This window comes from Pteropus vampyrus, unplaced genomic scaffold (genome assembly GCF_000151845.1).
Source record: "Pteropus vampyrus isolate Shadow unplaced genomic scaffold, Pvam_2.0 Scaffold9, whole genome shotgun sequence".
Lineage (NCBI taxonomy): Eukaryota > Metazoa > Chordata > Mammalia > Chiroptera > Pteropodidae > Pteropus > Pteropus vampyrus.
The window spans coordinates 6,746,026-6,764,631 of NW_011888790.1; the positions used below are offsets into that span (position 1 = coordinate 6,746,026).

The 18,606-nt window shown below is 33.1% G+C and overlaps 1 protein-coding gene across 1 annotated transcript in view; it reads left to right on the plus strand.

Moving 5' to 3' along the window:
• The window catches only part of RAB21 (RAB21, member RAS oncogene family), a 28,564-nt gene extending 11,158 nt beyond the window's left edge, over positions 1–17,406 (plus strand). Inside the window, exons 3-7 of the mRNA XM_011374366.2 lie at positions 527–634; positions 3,440–3,503; positions 9,163–9,217; positions 9,789–9,877; positions 12,587–17,406. Coding sequence (XP_011372668.1) covers positions 527–634; positions 3,440–3,503; positions 9,163–9,217; positions 9,789–9,877; positions 12,587–12,729 — 459 coding nt within the window. The 3' untranslated portion in view covers positions 12,730–17,406. The remainder of the gene's footprint in view (positions 1–526; positions 635–3,439; positions 3,504–9,162; positions 9,218–9,788; positions 9,878–12,586) is intronic.
• The last annotated feature ends 1,200 nt before the right edge of the window (positions 17,407–18,606 follow it).

The following is an 18,606-nucleotide window of genomic DNA, read 5'->3' on the forward strand; positions in this document are numbered from 1 at the left end:
CATCATAACTTATCAGATGGGTAAAGGTTAACTCGGAGGGATTCCGTGTCAGAGAGAGAAAAGGACAGGGTGGATGGACAGCCTGCCTGGCTTTTTATTCCCTTGTGTTCCAACCTTCCAAGTGGCTACTGGAGAGTAAGGGAAGGGTAATACAGTAGGGTTCCTGTTGGCAGGTGGTTCTGATGCATGCTCTCTTTTCTTGTCTCCTCCCTCTGTGGGGAGCTTAAATTTAGGGCAAAGCCTATTTCTGGCTTATAATGCCATCTCGGCCATTCTGACCCTCAGGCAACTGTACTTTTTTTTAGTGGGGGTGGAAAGATTGCTCAGGAGGAAGAGGGTAGGGAGAGGAAATGTAACCTTTGTATAACAGTAAAACATTAATATTGGTTATAACTTGACTTAAAAAATTTTTTTTTGTAAGCTGCTTTGTTCTTTTTAATTTCTAATTAGTCAGAAGTTTACTGTAGTTGTAATAGCAGATGTATTTTTTTCTTCTGATCTAATAAGCATTTGTTTCTTTATTTAGGATACAGCAGGTCAAGAGAGATTCCATGCATTGGGTCCAATTTACTACAGAGATTCAAATGGAGCTATTTTAGTTTATGATATAACGGATGAAGATTCTTTTCAGAAGGTATTCTATTTACTTATGGGTAGATAACGTAATAGAAGAACACTAATTTTTAAGTCTCCATAACATGCCTTTGTTTACCAATGTGATTAGTCTTGGTTTTAAATATAAAGTATAATTTATGCATAAATGGTGACCACTCATTTTTTAATGGAGTAATTCATGGATATCAGAGTTATTAATAGTTTATTAAATGGCTTTCTCAGATATTAGGAACGGGAAATAATCTAAAATAAGGCTTCAGTAAAGTATAGGGATTTTTTTTCTCCCTGTTAAAGAAAAATCATATCCATTTCTTTGACTCCATTCACACTGGGCACATGAATCCTTGGTATGGCTGCACGGGCTCCCTAATTGAAAAGAGGAAAAGAACTAAATCAAATTTAAGCTCTTTCTCCTCATTTAATATTCTGGAGGATATATAAATTTTAAAAACATTTATTTTAAAGTTCCTCCATTTTTTTCACCCTTTTAAACATACACAAATGTAGGGCTTTTAAAGTTGGTTGGGACCAAAAAAGGGTTGTCATTAAACTTATCTCTGAATTCTCATCACAGTTGGGATAATAGAGACATTACTTATTTGACCTTTCCTCTGAAAGCCCCTGTTGAAATTTGTCAAAAACAGTAACTGAAAGGGATAATTTCCAAGGCAAAAAAACTTACCTTGCCTTGAGCTACAGTTTTGCTCTTGTTGAAATTGCTTGCCTTTTTAGTTTTTATTTTTCTTTTCATTTCCCAGTATTTAACTGATGAAGCAGATATACAAGTTAACTCTTGGATTATTAATGACGTTGAAAAACTTAGTTCAAAGAGTAGGGAAATGAAATAATAGGTAGCTTACAGATTTAATGATATTTTAAAAAGTTATTTGGGGGCTGCTATTTGGTGATATTTGTTATCCCGTTCTGCCTTTGACATTAAAAAAATGGGTTAAGTCTTTTATCGAATAAGAGAAGGTCAAATCTTTTAGGTTGAAAGTGACCATTTATCTCTTTCTGCATAACAAAACCTCTAAAACATGGTGGTTTATAATGATTTATTATTTCTCATGATTTTGTGGGTCCTCTGCTCCATTTCGTGTCAGTGCAGTCTCTCATGCTGCTGCATTGAACTCAGAGTTTGGCTGTACCAGGACCCCATTCAAGAGAGCCTGATTCTCCTCTATGGCCTCGTACTTCATCTGATATCTTATCCTCTGGTACTCTCTCCACATGCTCTATCATTATCCATATTCTAGTCTAAGCTGCTTATGTGACAGCTGGCTTCCAAGAGTATAGTTGATAGGCCTTCATAAGACTTAGGTCTGGAGCTGGTATAGCATTACGTCTGCCATGTTCTCTTTGTCGACGCAAGTTACAATGCTAGCCCAAATTCAGAGGGAGGGTAAATAGATTCTACCTCTTGATAGGAGGATTGGCAAAAAATTTGTGACCATCTAACTCATCACAGAATGTATGGGATAATGAGTAGGATGCCTGCATAGGAAGATCTTACTGGAGGTGAATAAAAGAATTTTTTTTTTAATTACTTAGATTTAGTAGGTTGTGATACTGTATGTACAGGGAGTAATGCATAATTGGATTCTGGCATGTTTCTTTTGAACTGATGAGAAGGTACATTTGATAACAGTACTATCACATTTTTCTTATGTGAAATCAACTAGAGGTGGAAGTTAAATGCTTCTCTGAAAACTTTATACATGTATGTGAATGAAACAAAAAGATAGGGCTATCTTTCAGTGCTACCACAAAGATAAGGTGATGATATTGATTACCTTTGCTTTTATAAAGATTTTGAGTTTACTAAATATAGTTCCTCTGCATTCTTGCAGAGAATAGGAGTGTGGAACTATTAACATTTGTACCATAGGACTAGATGTGTGTGTATTTTTTTTAGGAAGGTGTATAAGTTCTGTGTAATTTGATCATGTAGAGGTCAAATTCCATTACAAAAAATGAAAGAAGGTATCCAAGTTTGTTCTTTATCATATTTTATTGGAGTCAATATATTTAAAATTATCAGTTCAAAAGATTAATTTACTTAATTCCAATTTACTCCAACTGTGCCTACTGCTAGGCTTCATCCATAGTGAAGAATCATTTTGTTATTGGAGTCATTGTATACTAGTGGTTCTCCAGGATGAGATGGCAATGTCTGGAGACATCTTTGGTTGTCACAACTGGAGGTTGGTACTGGTATCTAGTGTGTAGGAGGTTAGGGATGCTGCTAAACAGTATACATTGGACAGGACAGTCCCTCACAATAGAGAATTGTCTGAGCCAAAGTATCAGTAGTGCCATGGTTGAAAAAAACCTGTTAGACACTAAAGGATGAAAATTTATTTCACCAGTCTTTTTGGTGCTCATATACATTGTTTTCCTTTAAATGTGTGCTACAGAAGCTCCCATGCCCTATATTTCAGAACCAATTGGGTTAAGCTCATGCATTTTTAACTCCCAAATAACTATACAAATAATCTGTTTTCAGAGACTGGAGTTGACATGCTTTTGCCCTGGTGAATAGCTTTGCTTGAGTCTATGGATAATTTAGGAAAGTTTGTAATCAGAAGTGCTTCTGTCTATACCTATATGCAGATAGAGAAATATTTCCATTGGGTGTTTGTATGTGTGTGATTTGTAGTTTAATCTGGCAATAAATAATCCTACATTTAATCATTCCTAGTAATTAAACATGTGGGTTGTTAGCCAAATTCTGAGGTATTTTGACAGTGTTGAATTTTGGGGTGTTGTAATGGTAGTCATTGTAACAGGATTTGTTTTAATGTTAACTTTTTTGTATACACAGGTAAAAAACTGGGTCAAAGAATTACGGAAAATGTTGGGAAATGAAATCTGTTTATGTATAGTTGGTAAGCATCATTACTTTTAAAAAATGTCCTTTGTTTCTTTAATGCTTTATTACAGAATAGTAAACCAGTAATTCTTATTTTAAAGTTATATGAGAAAAGAAGAATGGCATTTTAATACTTAATATTTTAGAATAATTTAGTATTTGAAGTCATCTTTTAGGGGATTCAAATCAAACTCTGCACTTCAAGGAGTGCCTTGGGTAGGAAGTTAGGAGCTAAACAGGTAAGGCTTTAAGTCCCCAGCCTTGCTTCAGCTTGACTTTTAGTTTTTCACTGTAAGATTTTGTTTAGGAAAAAGTTCAGGGACTACCGAAAAATAAAATTAAAACAAATGACTTAAGCTAATGTTCCTGTTCTGTACATTTGACTGTACACATTTTCAAGTTAAGGACAAATGTATAAGGATATGAGTAGATCATGATACTAGAAAGGAGGAATATTCTTAATGGGTAAAATAAAAGTGCTCCAGAACTCTTTGAGTTCTGGAATTTCTCTTTGATTCCCCTTTTCTTTAGATTATTATTTTTTCATGTAATAACTAATTATTGAGCAATAAAGTATACCAGATGCTGTGCTATATACTCAGTAGGTGTTATCTCATGTGATCCTCATAACCCTTTGAGGGCTTTATAGAGGAAACTGAGCCTTGGAGATGATTAATAACTTGACCAATATCAGGTAGCTATTGAAGATGGAATTTAAATTGAAGTCATTCTGACTCCTGTGCTTATGTTATTAATCCTTATAATGAATAGACTCATGCTGTTTCTCTCTTCCTTTCTGTATTACTGATAGAGTAGAAATGGCTTGGGAGAAACCAGGAGAGTTTTAGTGGGAGAAGTAGAATGAAACGGTCAGCATGGGCTTCTCCTAGCCTTAAGAGTTTTTGTTTTTAACTTGAGCTTATGTTTGTTGCATTTTATCACCATTAAATGTATAGTCAGCTTTTCAGTTCCAGATCAGGATGCAGGACTAGAGGAAGAGGCCAAGGAGATGACCTGGCCTGATTTTCAGTCTACATGCTAGATGTTTGGCTAGATGTTGGGAGTATTTCAAACCAGAACACTGATCAAAGCTAGTCATTAGTGAGTTTGGCCTAGCTTTATGTGGTATATGAGACTTCTTGGGAGTTGAAGTGGCCAAAATAGGTGAACAACTGAAGATTTGATTACTTGTGATTCTGGTTATCTCAGAAAAGACAAAGAAATAACCAACATATACTTAAGAAAGCAAAGAAGCCCCAAGAACTTGTGATTTGACCAAGGTTACAAAGTAATGTTTTTTTGTTTGTTTGTTTTGTTTTTAAATTAGCTAGTTAAATAAGCTTATGAATGATTAGCTTAAACTGTATATTCTTCAAGTTCATATTATAAGAAGGTTTAGGAATGAATACTGGATCTGGTAGCTTACTACCTCAAGTAGGGTCAGATGCTCTTCATTTAATGTTATATAATGTTTATTAATGATTGGTATAAAATGCTCTTTTTTCCTTGGCAAATGTGACATAGAATTTTAGTTGTAATTCAGAGTTGGGAGATTTTGAGAGCCCATTTACCACAAAAGAATTTCACAAAGTTAATATATCCATGTAACCAATATCTTAGAAGCCCCCTTGTGCTGTTTTTTCATCCCAGCACTACCCAGCTGCCTTCCCCTCACTGCCCCCCACTGCCAAACACTATCTTGACTTTTTACTGCATGGTTTAATTTTGTTTTGAATTTTATATAAATGGAATCATATAGCATGTACTCCTTTTTGTCTGGTTCCTTTGGCTTTACATTATGTTTGCAAGATTCCTCTGTGTTGTTGTATGTAGTTGTAGTTTATTCTTTTTGCTGTCTTACTTTATTCTATGAATATTTCACAGTTTATCCTTTTGTTGTTGGTGGACATTTGCATTATTTTTTTTTTTACCTATTGATCTTCATTCTATTCTCTATAGTAGTTCAGTGTTTTATTGCTAGTAGTTTTATTTATAGTAGTTCTTCTGTTTTATTGCTAACTTCAAAATAATAATACCTCTCAGGATTTTGGTAAAGATTAAGTAATGATTTGGAAAACACTTGGCACAGAGAAGGCATTTGACAAACATTTGTTTCTTTCCCTTTACGTAAGACAACCTTTCAGACATTTAAAGCCTACTTGGATGGTTCACCTACAGTCTTACATTCTTGGTCTTCAACTGTTTTTCACTTGGCCTAACTTCCAAACATTCTTATTATTCTGATTATTTTTTCCTAGGTTTATTTCAGTGTATCAGTGTGTCTCTTACACTTGAACACTAGAATCCAAACGTTGAGCCAGTGTATTTTTACGTGGTTCTCTCTTTTTAAAATCCCCATGCTGTTCTTCTACCAACATTGCCCAAGATTGTATACACTTTTTAGCAGCCATGTCAATCACTGTCTCTTTTATATAGATTATAGTTAACAAAAATCTGAATTCCTTTTTTTTTTGCTTTTTTTTCCTTTTTCTCCTGTCTACCTCCCTCTTCCCCCCTCCCCTCTGGTAACCACTAGTCCATTGTCCATGGCCATGAATTCATTTTGTATAGGCATTGGTCTTTTGTCAGGCTTTTCCCATCTTGTTCTTATATAAGTGTTTAAACCCAAGTGTAAGAATTCCTTATGTTTATGAATCTTTATGTTTGATATATGCTCTAGCTTTTTCATGTGCAAATTAGATACTGAGCTTTCTAGATCCTTATCTAAACCACTGATAGTGTGTTAACCACTATGAAGTATAGAGAACCCTGTACTTCATTAGCAAAGACTTTTTTGGCTCCAGGTTTTAGTTAATCCATTGATCAACACTCTTGGCGGTGGTTGCTCTGTTTGACAGTATTTTGTTTCTAGTCTGTTCTTAACATTTGTGTTTGTTAAACAAATATTTATTGTCAATAATAGTTACCATTTATTGAGTGCCAGGTACTATTCTAAGATCTACACATTTATTATTTTGTTTAAGCCTCCTGGCAACACTGTAAGAAGGTATTGTTGCCACTTCTCTTTTACACATGAGGAAATGGGCTTACAGAACTTGATACTTCCCAAAGAACATAGCTAGTTGGAGGTAGAGCTGGGATTTTAATTAAGGTCTGTCTGCTACTTCAAGCCAATATCCTTAACCAACGCTATATATTGCATACCATGCTTTGGGAATAGTGTAGTGAATAAGTAAACAAAATAGATAATGTCTTTGTCTTCTCAGCTTATTATGTAGGGAGAGAGAAAAACAAGCTATTATTATATATTATGCTTTGAAGGGGAAAGTACTACAAAGTGCTGTGAAAGCACAGAAGCAAATCTAGCTAAATTTAGGAGGTAGGGTGTTAAGGAAAGATTTCTGGGAGTGTTGGATTAGCTAAATTAGCTAATTGAAGCCAGCAGGATGGTGGTAGAAAGTATGTTATCTATCATAGGCTTTAATTCTCTCATAACAATATTGATTTTCCATTTGGTCATTCACTGTGATAAATATGGATGATATTAATAACTATTCTTTATTGAGCATTGGCTATATGCTAAGCCTTTTACACATATCATGTTTTCACATTAGCCCTGCTAAGTTTGTTAGCTATATTTGTACAAAGTGCGACTAAGAGAGGTAAGTAATTTGCCTAAAATCTTAGAGTAATGAAGTGAGCCAGGACTTAAAAAAACAAGTTTTTTTTTTTTTTTTTCAGATTTAAAAAGCTTTTGAAAGCTGCTTTCTACTAGGTCATACACCATCCATTCTAAGTGAAATATGGTTCTAGCTTTTTTATTGCTATTATGCCATCTGTCCTTAGTAATGGGTATATCCCTACTATATTCTTAATTCAAATATATATTTTTAAAGAAGATAAAGTTTTTACTATTCTTAGCAGAGTGGCTTTTTTTTTTTATTTATTTTTTATTTTTTATCTTTCGATTATCTTCAGCCAATTTTTTCCCTAACCTTTTTAGTACTATACTTTCAAGTAGGTGCTTGCTTTGGTGGTTTCCTTGTTTTCATGTGTTTTAAGCCTATTAGAAAGTTCCCTATGTAGGCGCACCATAGCATTGAAACAGATATGAATCTCAAAGTCTTAATCCTTTAGTTGTCTTGCTTTATAGGAATTAAGAACAGTTTTGAGCTTTGAGAAGATATCAGTCACTAATAGGCAGTTTCTTGTGGCTTAGTCTGTGCTAATAAAGCCTTTATGAACACTGATTAGTCAAAGAAATAGTAGTTATTTCATAGAGGGATTAAATTTTTTTAAATAGTTTTTAAAATAGTTATTTTATTGGTAACTAGAGTAGTTAAGTTTAAATGTTACAAAATAATAATAAAGCACTGTCTGAATAATTTCCCCCAAATATTCATTTGAGTCAGTGATTGTCTATTTTTTTCTTTCCTCATTTTTTAAAATAGATATTGATAATTCTGGTGGAATTTGAAAAAAGAGGCATTAAAGATTAAGGAAAAGGAGTTTTAGTATTAGTTGATTGGAACAAAGATCTTGCTACCTCTAGGAGACAATCCTATTTTATCTTTTAAGAGTGGCAGAATCTTGTGCATTATTGGAGCCACTGGCCGCTAGGTGGTGCTTTTTGCATTCGTCATAGCATAAAATTACTTGTTTTAATCTGGTGACCGTTGAATATATTGGCAGTAATATTTAGCAAATTAAAATTTTTTACTGAAAAGTGTGTCGGAAATCAGGACTATTATGTATCTTCTTGCTGAGGTAGACAAATAACTGTTTAAAGAAGGAGTTTAATTACTGAATTTGTTGTTACCCACTGAGTTTTAGTATAGTCTACTTCCTTCCCTGTCATCCTTAGGCTATGATGTCATGTAGTTGATTGCAGCTGCTCACAGTTAGGTGCTCAGATTATTTGAAGTCCTTCCTATTTAGAATCTCTGGGCTTGTACTTCTCAGTTCTAAGCATTGCATCTTTCATTAGGTGCTTACTTCAGTGCTTTATCTGAAATTGTCTTCTAGATTCTCTAAGGTCCCAAGAAAAATGACTTCATTTACAAAATTCCTTCTCCCCATTCCATTTCCCCACCCTTGGCCCCAGATCATAATAGAAGAAATTAAAATATTTGTTTGAAGTGTCTTCCTTAGGGTTTTTTTCCATTCCTCTGGTATTTCCCTTACCTTTAGTATTCTGTGTGTCCAGCCAACTCACCTTAACCTCTATCCTGTATTTAATAAGGAATCTGCATCTGCATTTTGCAGTTTCTTCACTTTTGTTCTGGTGGTTTTTTAGCATAATCTCAGTTTGGTTCCCTTTTTTAAGGAAAGCTGAACTTATTTTCAGTAATTTTAAATCTGGCTAAGAATCATAGGTTTATTCCCTAAGTTCCTTAGTAAATCTTAGTCCTTGTTTATATCTTAAATCAAGGAATAATGTCCATCTCTTTGGAAAAGTTATTTTCTCTGACAGGCTGCAGCTTCAGGAGGGCAGTTCACTGAGCCATTTGAGGGAGGTCAAGGCATTCACTTTGATAGTTATGATTAACCTTCATATCTCAGGGGTTAACTTTATCATTTCAGGACATTTAGAAGTCTGATGGGGATTTATATTTTCCATGTGATTAAAATGGCAGTTGTGTATTTTGAATTGGCTTAATTTTGTTATAAGAATGAGTCAATATTAAAGATTGGCATTTACTTTTTCAAATTAGGTAATAAAATAGACTTGGAAAAGGAGAGACATGTTTCCATTCAAGAAGCAGAATCGTAAGTGTTATCCCTGCCACCTTCCTTTTCCTCTCCTCCCCCAACAATCACTCCCCAGTAGAAAACTTTCTTTGGCACAGTGTACTTTACTTTACTATTTAAGTATTACTCAAACCTCTTAATTATATATATATATAGATAGATTTGGGTTTATTTTTTCTTAATATATATTGAGCTTTTGGATTCAGTGAAGCCTATTTACATTGGTAATTTCTAGACTTTTGGCAACATTTAAAGATATTCCACTCTCACTTCTCTTTTTGATTTCAATAACAAATATGAGTGGTGCAAAAGAAAACTATCATGGTCCAATAGTCAGTGAGTCACAAAAAATTTTAAACTATTTGGGTTCCAAATTAACTTAAAAAATTTTGTCTCATTATACTTGTGTTCATATTTAAAATTTGGTTAAATGTATAGAGATGTTAAATGGCTATATGATCTTAATTTTACTAAATCTGGGTTAATTAGTAATAAGTCACTACAATTGCTACTGTGAAAAAAATAGCAGTCATGACAAAAACATGAAAAAAATTTTTAGATCAGTCACTGATGTTATTTTTTTTTTAAGGTATGCAGAATCTGTGGGAGCAAAACATTATCACACATCAGCCAAACAGAACAAAGGAATTGAGGAACTCTTTCTTGATCTTTGTAAAAGTAGGTATATTCAGATTTACTGTGTTTAGAAATGGCTCTTTTAAAAATATTGGTAATATTTCTAAAGTGATATTTTAGTCTCCATTAATGATCACATTGATAATTGGTCACATCTACCAGTATTATTATTTACTTGATATTTTTTCTTTAACTCATTTCTTAAAGCTTAAATATCTACTTTAGCCCTATTTCAAGCAGTAATTAATGGCTATGAAATCTGTGTGTGGTATGTGCGAAATACATATTAAATAAAGTACATAACTATTAAAAGTAAAAACGGAGAGGGGATATACAGATTAAAACAGATTTGAGAGCTGTAACAACATTTTGCAGCAGATGGACCTTATTTGGATTCTGATTTGACAAAGTAGTGAAAAAGAACATTTGTGAAACAATTGAGACTATGAACACTCACTGGATATTTGATGATAATTAAGAAATTATTGAAGGGATGGGGGAGGCAGAAATGGGTAAAAGGGGTCCAATATATGCTAATAGATGGAAAGTCGACTTTTGGTGGTGAGCACACAATAAAGTATACAGATATTAAGTTATAATGTTCTATACCTGAAATTTATATAATGTTAACTTATGTTACCTCAATACAAAATAAACTTTTTTTAAAAAAGAAGTTATCGTAAAAATTTTAGGTGCGATTATGGAGTTGTGGTTATATTTTAAAAATGAGTTCTTATTTTTTAAAAAAGTTCTTCATGTTAAAATAATTTATGAATAAACTTGTATCTGGAATTTGATTCAAAGTAAGGTAGGGATGCTTGTCGGGTATGGATGAAATCATGTGATGGACATAAGGATTATCATTATGCTATGCTTTCTACTTTTATATATATGCTTGAAATTTTTTATATCAAAAAGTTTTTAAAAGAGAGAAGGGAAAATGTTTGTGTATATACAACCCAAAAGTCATTTCTCATATTACCAGTGAAGTGCATACCATATTTTGTAAAACCCTAGTCTGTGGAATAGTGGATTGAAATGATTTTGTTAAATTATAGAATTTATGGACCTCATACTCTTTTGAGAATTCGATGAAACTATGTTTGTATCCACAAACTTTGGAGTAAATTTCAGTTCTATGAAAACCCAAAAGTCATTCGTAATTCTTCTAGAGTAGTAATTTTCTAAGTGAGGACCCCTGATCAGCAGCATCAGCATCACTTGAGACCATGTTAGAAATGCAAGTTTTGAGGCCCTACCCCAAACCTCCTGAATCAGATTCTCATGAGGTGGTATCCAGAATCTATGTTTTAACAGTCCCTCTGTATGATTCAGGTGTACACTAAAGTTTGAGAATCACTGCTGTATATACCAGTCACTTGGGGATTTTGTTTAAATGTATATTTTGATATAGTGGGTCTAATGTGGGCCTGAGCTTTTCATTTCTAACAGGCTCCCAAGTGGTGATGATGCTGTCCTCAGGCCATACTTTGAGTACCAAGGTTCTAGATAATTCACTTTTAAATGTTACCAGTCTCACATGTTTAATAAAAAATTTCTGAGTATTTCCCATATGTTTATTTAAAAATAAAGAACATATACAAGTACTAATATGCTTTGTACATTATAAAAAGACACATAAAAAATAGAAATTTTTAAAGGTTGAAGAAGACAAAGTAGAAGTTAGAATTTGTAATGTTTTCTAACTTCATCTCAGTGGATTGTCCCACACACCTCAATTTGGAAACCTTTGTTCAAGAGCCGTCTCTGGACCCAAGTTTAAGAAGCTGTGTTCTGTTTTAAGGACTCCCTCTTTTCTTTCCTTATCTTTTCAGATAAATATTTTGCAAATGTTTACTCTTAGTCTATGTCTTATATTTTCATCTTAAACAGAAGTTCTAAAAATTAGTGCGGATTGGTTTATTAGTTTTTCTTTATTGTTCATGTTTGTTGTTTTATATGAGAAATCTTTGCCTAACTCAAAGTCACAAAACTTTTCTCCTAGGGAGATTTCCTTCTATGTTTTCTTACAGAAATTTTATTTTTTACATTTAGATCTGTGATTCATTTTTGTTAATTTTTGCATATGGTGAGAGGTACAGATCAAAGTTTATTTTTTATCCATAAATGTACAATTCCAGTTGTTTCTTGAAAAGATTATTCTTTCTTCATTGAATAATCTTGGCACATATGTCAAAAGTCAAGTGACCAAAAAAAGGGGGTCTATATCTGGACTGTATTCCATTGAACTCTATATTTTTCCTTTTACCAATATCTGTCTTTGTTAGAGTAACTTTCTCCTATATCTTTAAATCAGACAGTGTGAGTCCTCCAGCTTTGTTTTTCCTTATCTTTAACTCTTTTATTCTTTCAATTATACTTTATTAGTTGAAGAATAAGTGTTGTACCCTAAATACCACTTGTATTTGGAACAGTTTGGACTTTGACGTATTTCTGAGTATATATGGAAAATCTTAAGGATTACACGTATATAGTCATTTGATCAGGGCAAAAACTTTTTTTTTCTCTATTGATGTCACTGTGGCCATTATACATCTGGACAAATATACTTGCTATTAATTTTTTTAAACTTGTAGTAAAAGCTATTTAGTGAGCTGAAAAATGTTTATTATTTAGTTTCCTTGTTGGTTTAAAGTCGGAAATGGTTATCATGGTGGTACACTGAAATATTAGGAAGGGAGAACTCAAAGTTTATGGTCCTAAATAATTTCTGCTTTCTCTCTCTCTTAGGGATGATAGAAACAGCACAAGTGGATGAGAGGGCAAAAGGCAATGGCTCCAGCCAACCAGGAGCTGCAAGGCGAGGTGTACAGATAATCGATGATGAACCTCAAGGCCAGAGCGGTGGTGGAGGGTGCTGTTCTTCTGGATAACTGTTCACACCTAAGAAATTCAAACAAACTGTGGATCATTGCCCTCAACATGAAGACTGCCATATTCCGAGTCACGTTATTTTACCAATGGAATTATAGAATTAACAGTATTTTAAATTACGTTTATAACACTGCAGAGACCTTAAGTGCTATACTTAGTGAAGTTTGTGACCAGAGAATTGGCATTTTCTACAAATGTTAACAAAGCAATTACCAATGGCCTTTTTACATATTTTTTCTTTACTAAGGAATAATATGCATGTAGAAAAGACCCACTTAAAGGCTTCATTTATATTCTTTTAAGTCAAATCTTTATTTAATAACTTATATATGTTGTTGGAATGGTATACATTTTGCAGCCCTTTGTATTTTGTGGTAGTTTGAATTGTATCACTTCTAAACAGCAAACTATTTTTGTTTTCTTTCTTTTTTTTTTTTTTTTAATTAGCAGATACCTGAAGTACTATTTTTGCAGGGTTTGCACAGGCCCCTGTCTACTACTTTGATATAATCTATATACATCCTGTATGCTGAGCTAGTAAAATACATTGTAAATTACATATTAAATATTTTATCTGCTTTTACAAGCGCAAGGTGCAAAAATATATACAATAGTCTCATTGATGACTGTAAAGTGATTAACATTTGGTGATAATGCCTAAGCTTTTTGACTCTGATATAAAGATCATAGCTCCCCTTCACTTTTGTCTTAACTTGAAAGTGGCGTGTTTAAATTTTCACATAACTTTACTTGAATTCTTGCTATTGTCACATGTTTTGGCCTCTGTAAGTCTATCCGATGATTGAACAGCAGCATTTGCCTTTCGGTTTTTTTGTTCTTTGTTTTTTGTTTTTTTTTATAAAAGAGATAACTTTAGCCAATTTTGCTTTAGAATGGTTACCTTAGAAGTATTTGAGTGAAGCATGCTGAGTTTCACTTCTGCCACAGCTTTAGTTTTCTTTTAGACTTTATTTGAGATGGGTTCACTGGTTTGAGAAGAGAGGAAGAGGTCCCAGATAGTAGCCACTCACCAAGACTCATTCATACAGCATGTTAGTGGTAGTTTATGCTCCTGAGGCAGCACTTTTAAATCCTTTGTGAGCAAGATTTTTTCAGTTTTGTTCAATGCTTGCCAGAAATGAACACAGAAAGTTTAGTTTCATTTTATAAGAGCTATTCTGAGTTTCTGTGAAGGGAAACATTTCATGTAATGAAGTTATGGCGAACACTGGAAAGATTTATTATAAAATTATATTCTTGTATACTTTGTAAATTAGTCTCTCATTAGGTTTTTTTTCCCCCTAAAGCATAGGACTGATCTTACGTTTGTTAATTTTAATAGAATCAGGCACTTCTTACAGAAGGAACACAAATTGTAGAAATTAACAAATTGTTCTTGTTCTAATATATATATATTTTTTTCCATTTCTGTCATGCTTGGAAAACTAGTAAATGTTATGTCTAAGATAAAATGGAATTGTCCTTGGATTTACTTCTTATAGGGAGCAGTAGTATGTAATAAAAGTTGTTAGCATGAGCAATTAAAGGATATAAAGAAGCTATACTTACTAAAGAAGTACTACCATATTTTTAAGTTAATAGCTTAAACCTTCCTAAATGGGTTAAAAGTTGAATGAATTGACACCTTGATGTTATGATGTTAGGATTTTAACTTAGTATTAATTTAAGGGTTCTATGAGTCCTCACTTTACTTTTTAAAATTATTGTCCTTGTCAAATTCAACACACTGATCTCTGTTGTGTGTTTCGGAAGGTGGAGAATGGGAAGAGTCAGGGAGATAAGCTAAAATTGTCTTCTTTTATGTGACGACTGTACTCTATGTAGTCTCACAATTTCCTGTGAAGTTAGTGTTTATGCAGGGGGTTGGGGGAAGTACATATCATGAGTGCAGATACAGGAAAATTATTTTTGTCCTGGTTCTTTCAGAGGTAGAAAAGCCCTGCCATTTCTACTCTTGTAGATGGGAAATATGCTCTTTTCAATTGGAGTGAAATATGTTTTTTAAAAAACATATTTTTCTTACCAAGATATATTGGAGTTCTTCTGTTGGCATAACAGACTTTCATTTTGTTTTCTCCCACGTCACTATGGGTGTGTTTTGCCTTTTTGATGATATCGAGCATTATTTCAAACAATGAAATCATAAAGCCTGATAATTAGAGAGTTGTTCTCTCAATTTTTGACCCTATAAAGTCTGGATAGGAACCTCTGCTCTGCAATTGCCAGGTAATTATTGGTAGGGTACAACCACTCTCCATATTTTTTTTCCCTCTACTCTCCCTTGGATTTTGTGTAATCTTTCTTAACCTCAAGCATTTCATTCTTTCTTAAACCTGTAATTTGAGCTTCAGTAGCAACAATAGGTAATATAGTAAACCCGTCCTTGCTCTGAAGCCCAAAAGGTCTTTAGGTAGGAATAGGGTGAAAGGGTAATGAAAGAGGACTAATAAATTAGTATGTATATAAAGGAAAGATAAAGAGATGATAAACCAAGGTTGAGGAAAATTTTCTGATACTTTCTTCACCTCTAATATATCTTTTGTGTGCCTGTCCTTAAAACTGTGCTATTAGGAAGAAGACACAAGTTATCGTGTTGTATATTTAAAAGTAGTAGGTAGGTAGAATCTCTATATATTTTTCAAGTAGTAAGTGTGTATATAATTAGAAATTAGTTTAAGATAGTCATTAAAAATATCTGACGATTATGTTAAAAGTATACAGTCATTTCTGTAATGTTGATAGATATTCTGCTTGTTTTGTGATTATAGAGAAAGATTATTGTTTTAAAAATGTATATCGTGATAATTTTGGGATAAATAGTAATCTGGAAAGAGAAAAGCATCACATTCTTGGATAAAATATGAGCGTTTAAATTTGCTTTGTTCTAGGGATACCTCCTGAAACTACCCTAGATCTATGGCTATTAACAGTTAAATTGTGAATTTTTTTTTTTTTATATTAGCCACATATTATGAATGATTACATTTTATTTGCCATTAAAGTAAGAAAGAAGAATGATACTTCATTTTTAGATTTTCAGTAAAAAAGAGGACAAAATTTGGGAACTAGGGAAGAAAATGGTGAGGAGTCGAATGGGAGTCAGGTGGATGTGAAACAATAACCTGACAATTTTAAAAATCATTTCAAAAAATATTACTTTTATCACATAGTTTCTAAATAAGAAAAGCTATGTATTGTGCCAAATATTTAGAGCATTTTAAAGAATGAATTAGATGCTATTTATTTCTTTTAATACATAATTTACAATTTTCTATCCTACCAAGAGTATAGATCATTGATCTTATATTATCTACAGATAATATAATTTACCCTTATAATTACCACTTATCTCTAGAAGTGGTTTGATCTGTGCCTTTAACTTTTGAAATGTATCTTTTGGCTTCTATTTGCTGTTGTAGTTCTTATAGTATTTTTTATAGATACAGTGCAACGAAGAGAGAATGCTTAATTTGGGACCGTTTAAGATGTTGAGATCATCTAAAAAAGGGTCTAAGTAGTAGTGACCAGCACCCTACCTCTACTGAGTAGATCCTTAAGTATTCTTTACTAAATTACAAAATTCGTTATCTAGATTTTCATAACTAAAAGCTGGACTTCATGGAATATAACATTTACTTGATTTTGTAATAGGCATTGGTTCTAGTATGTTGCTATTCTGTAATTTTTAATCAACTAAAGCAGTAATGTATTTGGTGTTGTGGGCCAAAATTCATGCTGCACATATGTCTGACTTGTGGCTTTTCTCTTTTCAAGAAAACAGATTAATTATAATTCTGAACAAATTTTCCTAAATGTCAATATTTTAGTATTAATCACATATAGAGATACTCTTAAGAGTTTCCAATTTCAAACAAAAATGCTTCACTTCTAAAGAAATACCACTTTAATATATATTTCATACACCTTTAGCACTACTTGTGCTATCTGGGATTTATATATCATTTCTGAGAAGCTGAGTGTGCTTCTGAGTATTAACCTTAATACTGCAACATTTTCTCTGCAGTAGATACATGAACATGGCAAGTAAATGTCACATGGTACACCCAGCAGGAAAACATCTTGTCCTTTTTAGAAGCCTGCACATATTTCCAAATGCATCACATTAAAGCCATAAGGTGGGCCTATCTGTTTAAATGACCCTTGTTCCCATTGTATCAGTTCTTATCTTGATTTTGACACTTCCTGGCAACTGTATCATCTCTTCATAATCAAGTACTCAAGAAAAAGCTGGTATGATTTCCTTAGATATGAATTTGTGTAGAGCAAATGCAAGAAAGGTAAGGGATAGCAGGAACAAAGTATGATAATGTTTAAAATAGACGACAGCAGTGTTTGCTAAACTGTATGTTCTGTAGCAAGCTATTTTAAGGAAACAGTCATATGTAGTATTTCCCAAAGTTCTTCATTTTGTATTTAATTATCTAAGTAACAATATATTCTAAGAAAAAGAATAAAAAGTACAGATATTGTGAAAGGGCCCCTGGGACACCCCCCTCCCACATGGTAACTATTGCTCTCTAGTGTATACTCTTCAATTACTTTTCCCCTATGCATTTATACACATATATATTTACCTATAGAAGTACATAGTTTTGTGGGTTTAAAATTTCTACATAAATTGTTCTTACTATGCATATGTTTTCCAACTTGCTTTTTTCTCTTACCAAGATATATTGGAGTTCTTCTGTTGGCATAACAGACTTTCATTTTGTTTTCTCCCACATCACTTTGGGTGTGTTTTGCCTTTTTGAGTAACCTCTGATTCTCCATGAGGCCTTCTCAGAAGATATCTGGTCAATTAAATAGACTTCATTAGAATCACAAAATGTTAATGCAAACCAGTGTTTACCTTAGAATCAGAGTCTCCCTTAAGCATGTGAATCAGGAAATTAGAATGGCATCTGCTTACAATTCATTTGAAGTATATTACTTTTGGACTATGTTGGCTGATTAATATATAAAATTCAAGAGTTAACTTTAGCAGATTCTTCAGAATAGGTTTTTATTTGAGGGAAGAAGGAAAAAGTACAGGGTAACCTAAAACAAGCCTTTGTATAACTCCAGGTAGTTAATGTAACACAAGACTTCATGCTAGCAAAAATTTAAACTTCTGTTTCATCTGTGCCTTTAATATAGAGTAAAAAATAAAAATTTCTTTTCAGATCACTTTTTCCTCACCATCCCACATACCTCTTTAGAGATATCTATAATTAACAATTTGGTGTGTATCTATATTATATATAAATGTTTTTATTTATATTTGACCTATGTTTTCAGTTCCCTGAAAACAAATTCTACCCCATGCCACATTCCATCCTCAATCAGCTGACCAACTTACCCAGAAAAACTGGATTCCTATTTTAAAGAAAGTTAAATCAATGTTGACAGTTCTTGAACTGGAAGTTAATTACCTGACTCTTAAGATGTTTTATGTTTATCATAAATTAAGCTTAAAGAGTAACCATAGCAGTCTAAGGAAGTTGAATCAAATTATTGGTTTCTAGCCCCTTTGGAAATAGGGATAGGCCTGGGAAAAGGGATAGGCCTGGGAAAGAGAAGTGTGCAAGTCCCACTTCTTAATACCCATGTGATTTGGGGTTGGGCTCTTGGCATGTTTTCCTGCTTGGGGAGCATTACACTGTCCCCAATGATTACTTTAAATACTCTGCATTGTCAAGGCTATAGCTTAGCATGTTAATGCCGTGACATAAATGTGTGTCCCCAAAACATCAAATTTATTCACATTTGACAACATAATTCAGAGAGCAATTGATGTACAGCTTACCATGATTTTGTTAATAATTATTTCCAGGTGATATTTTAAAAAGTTTTAA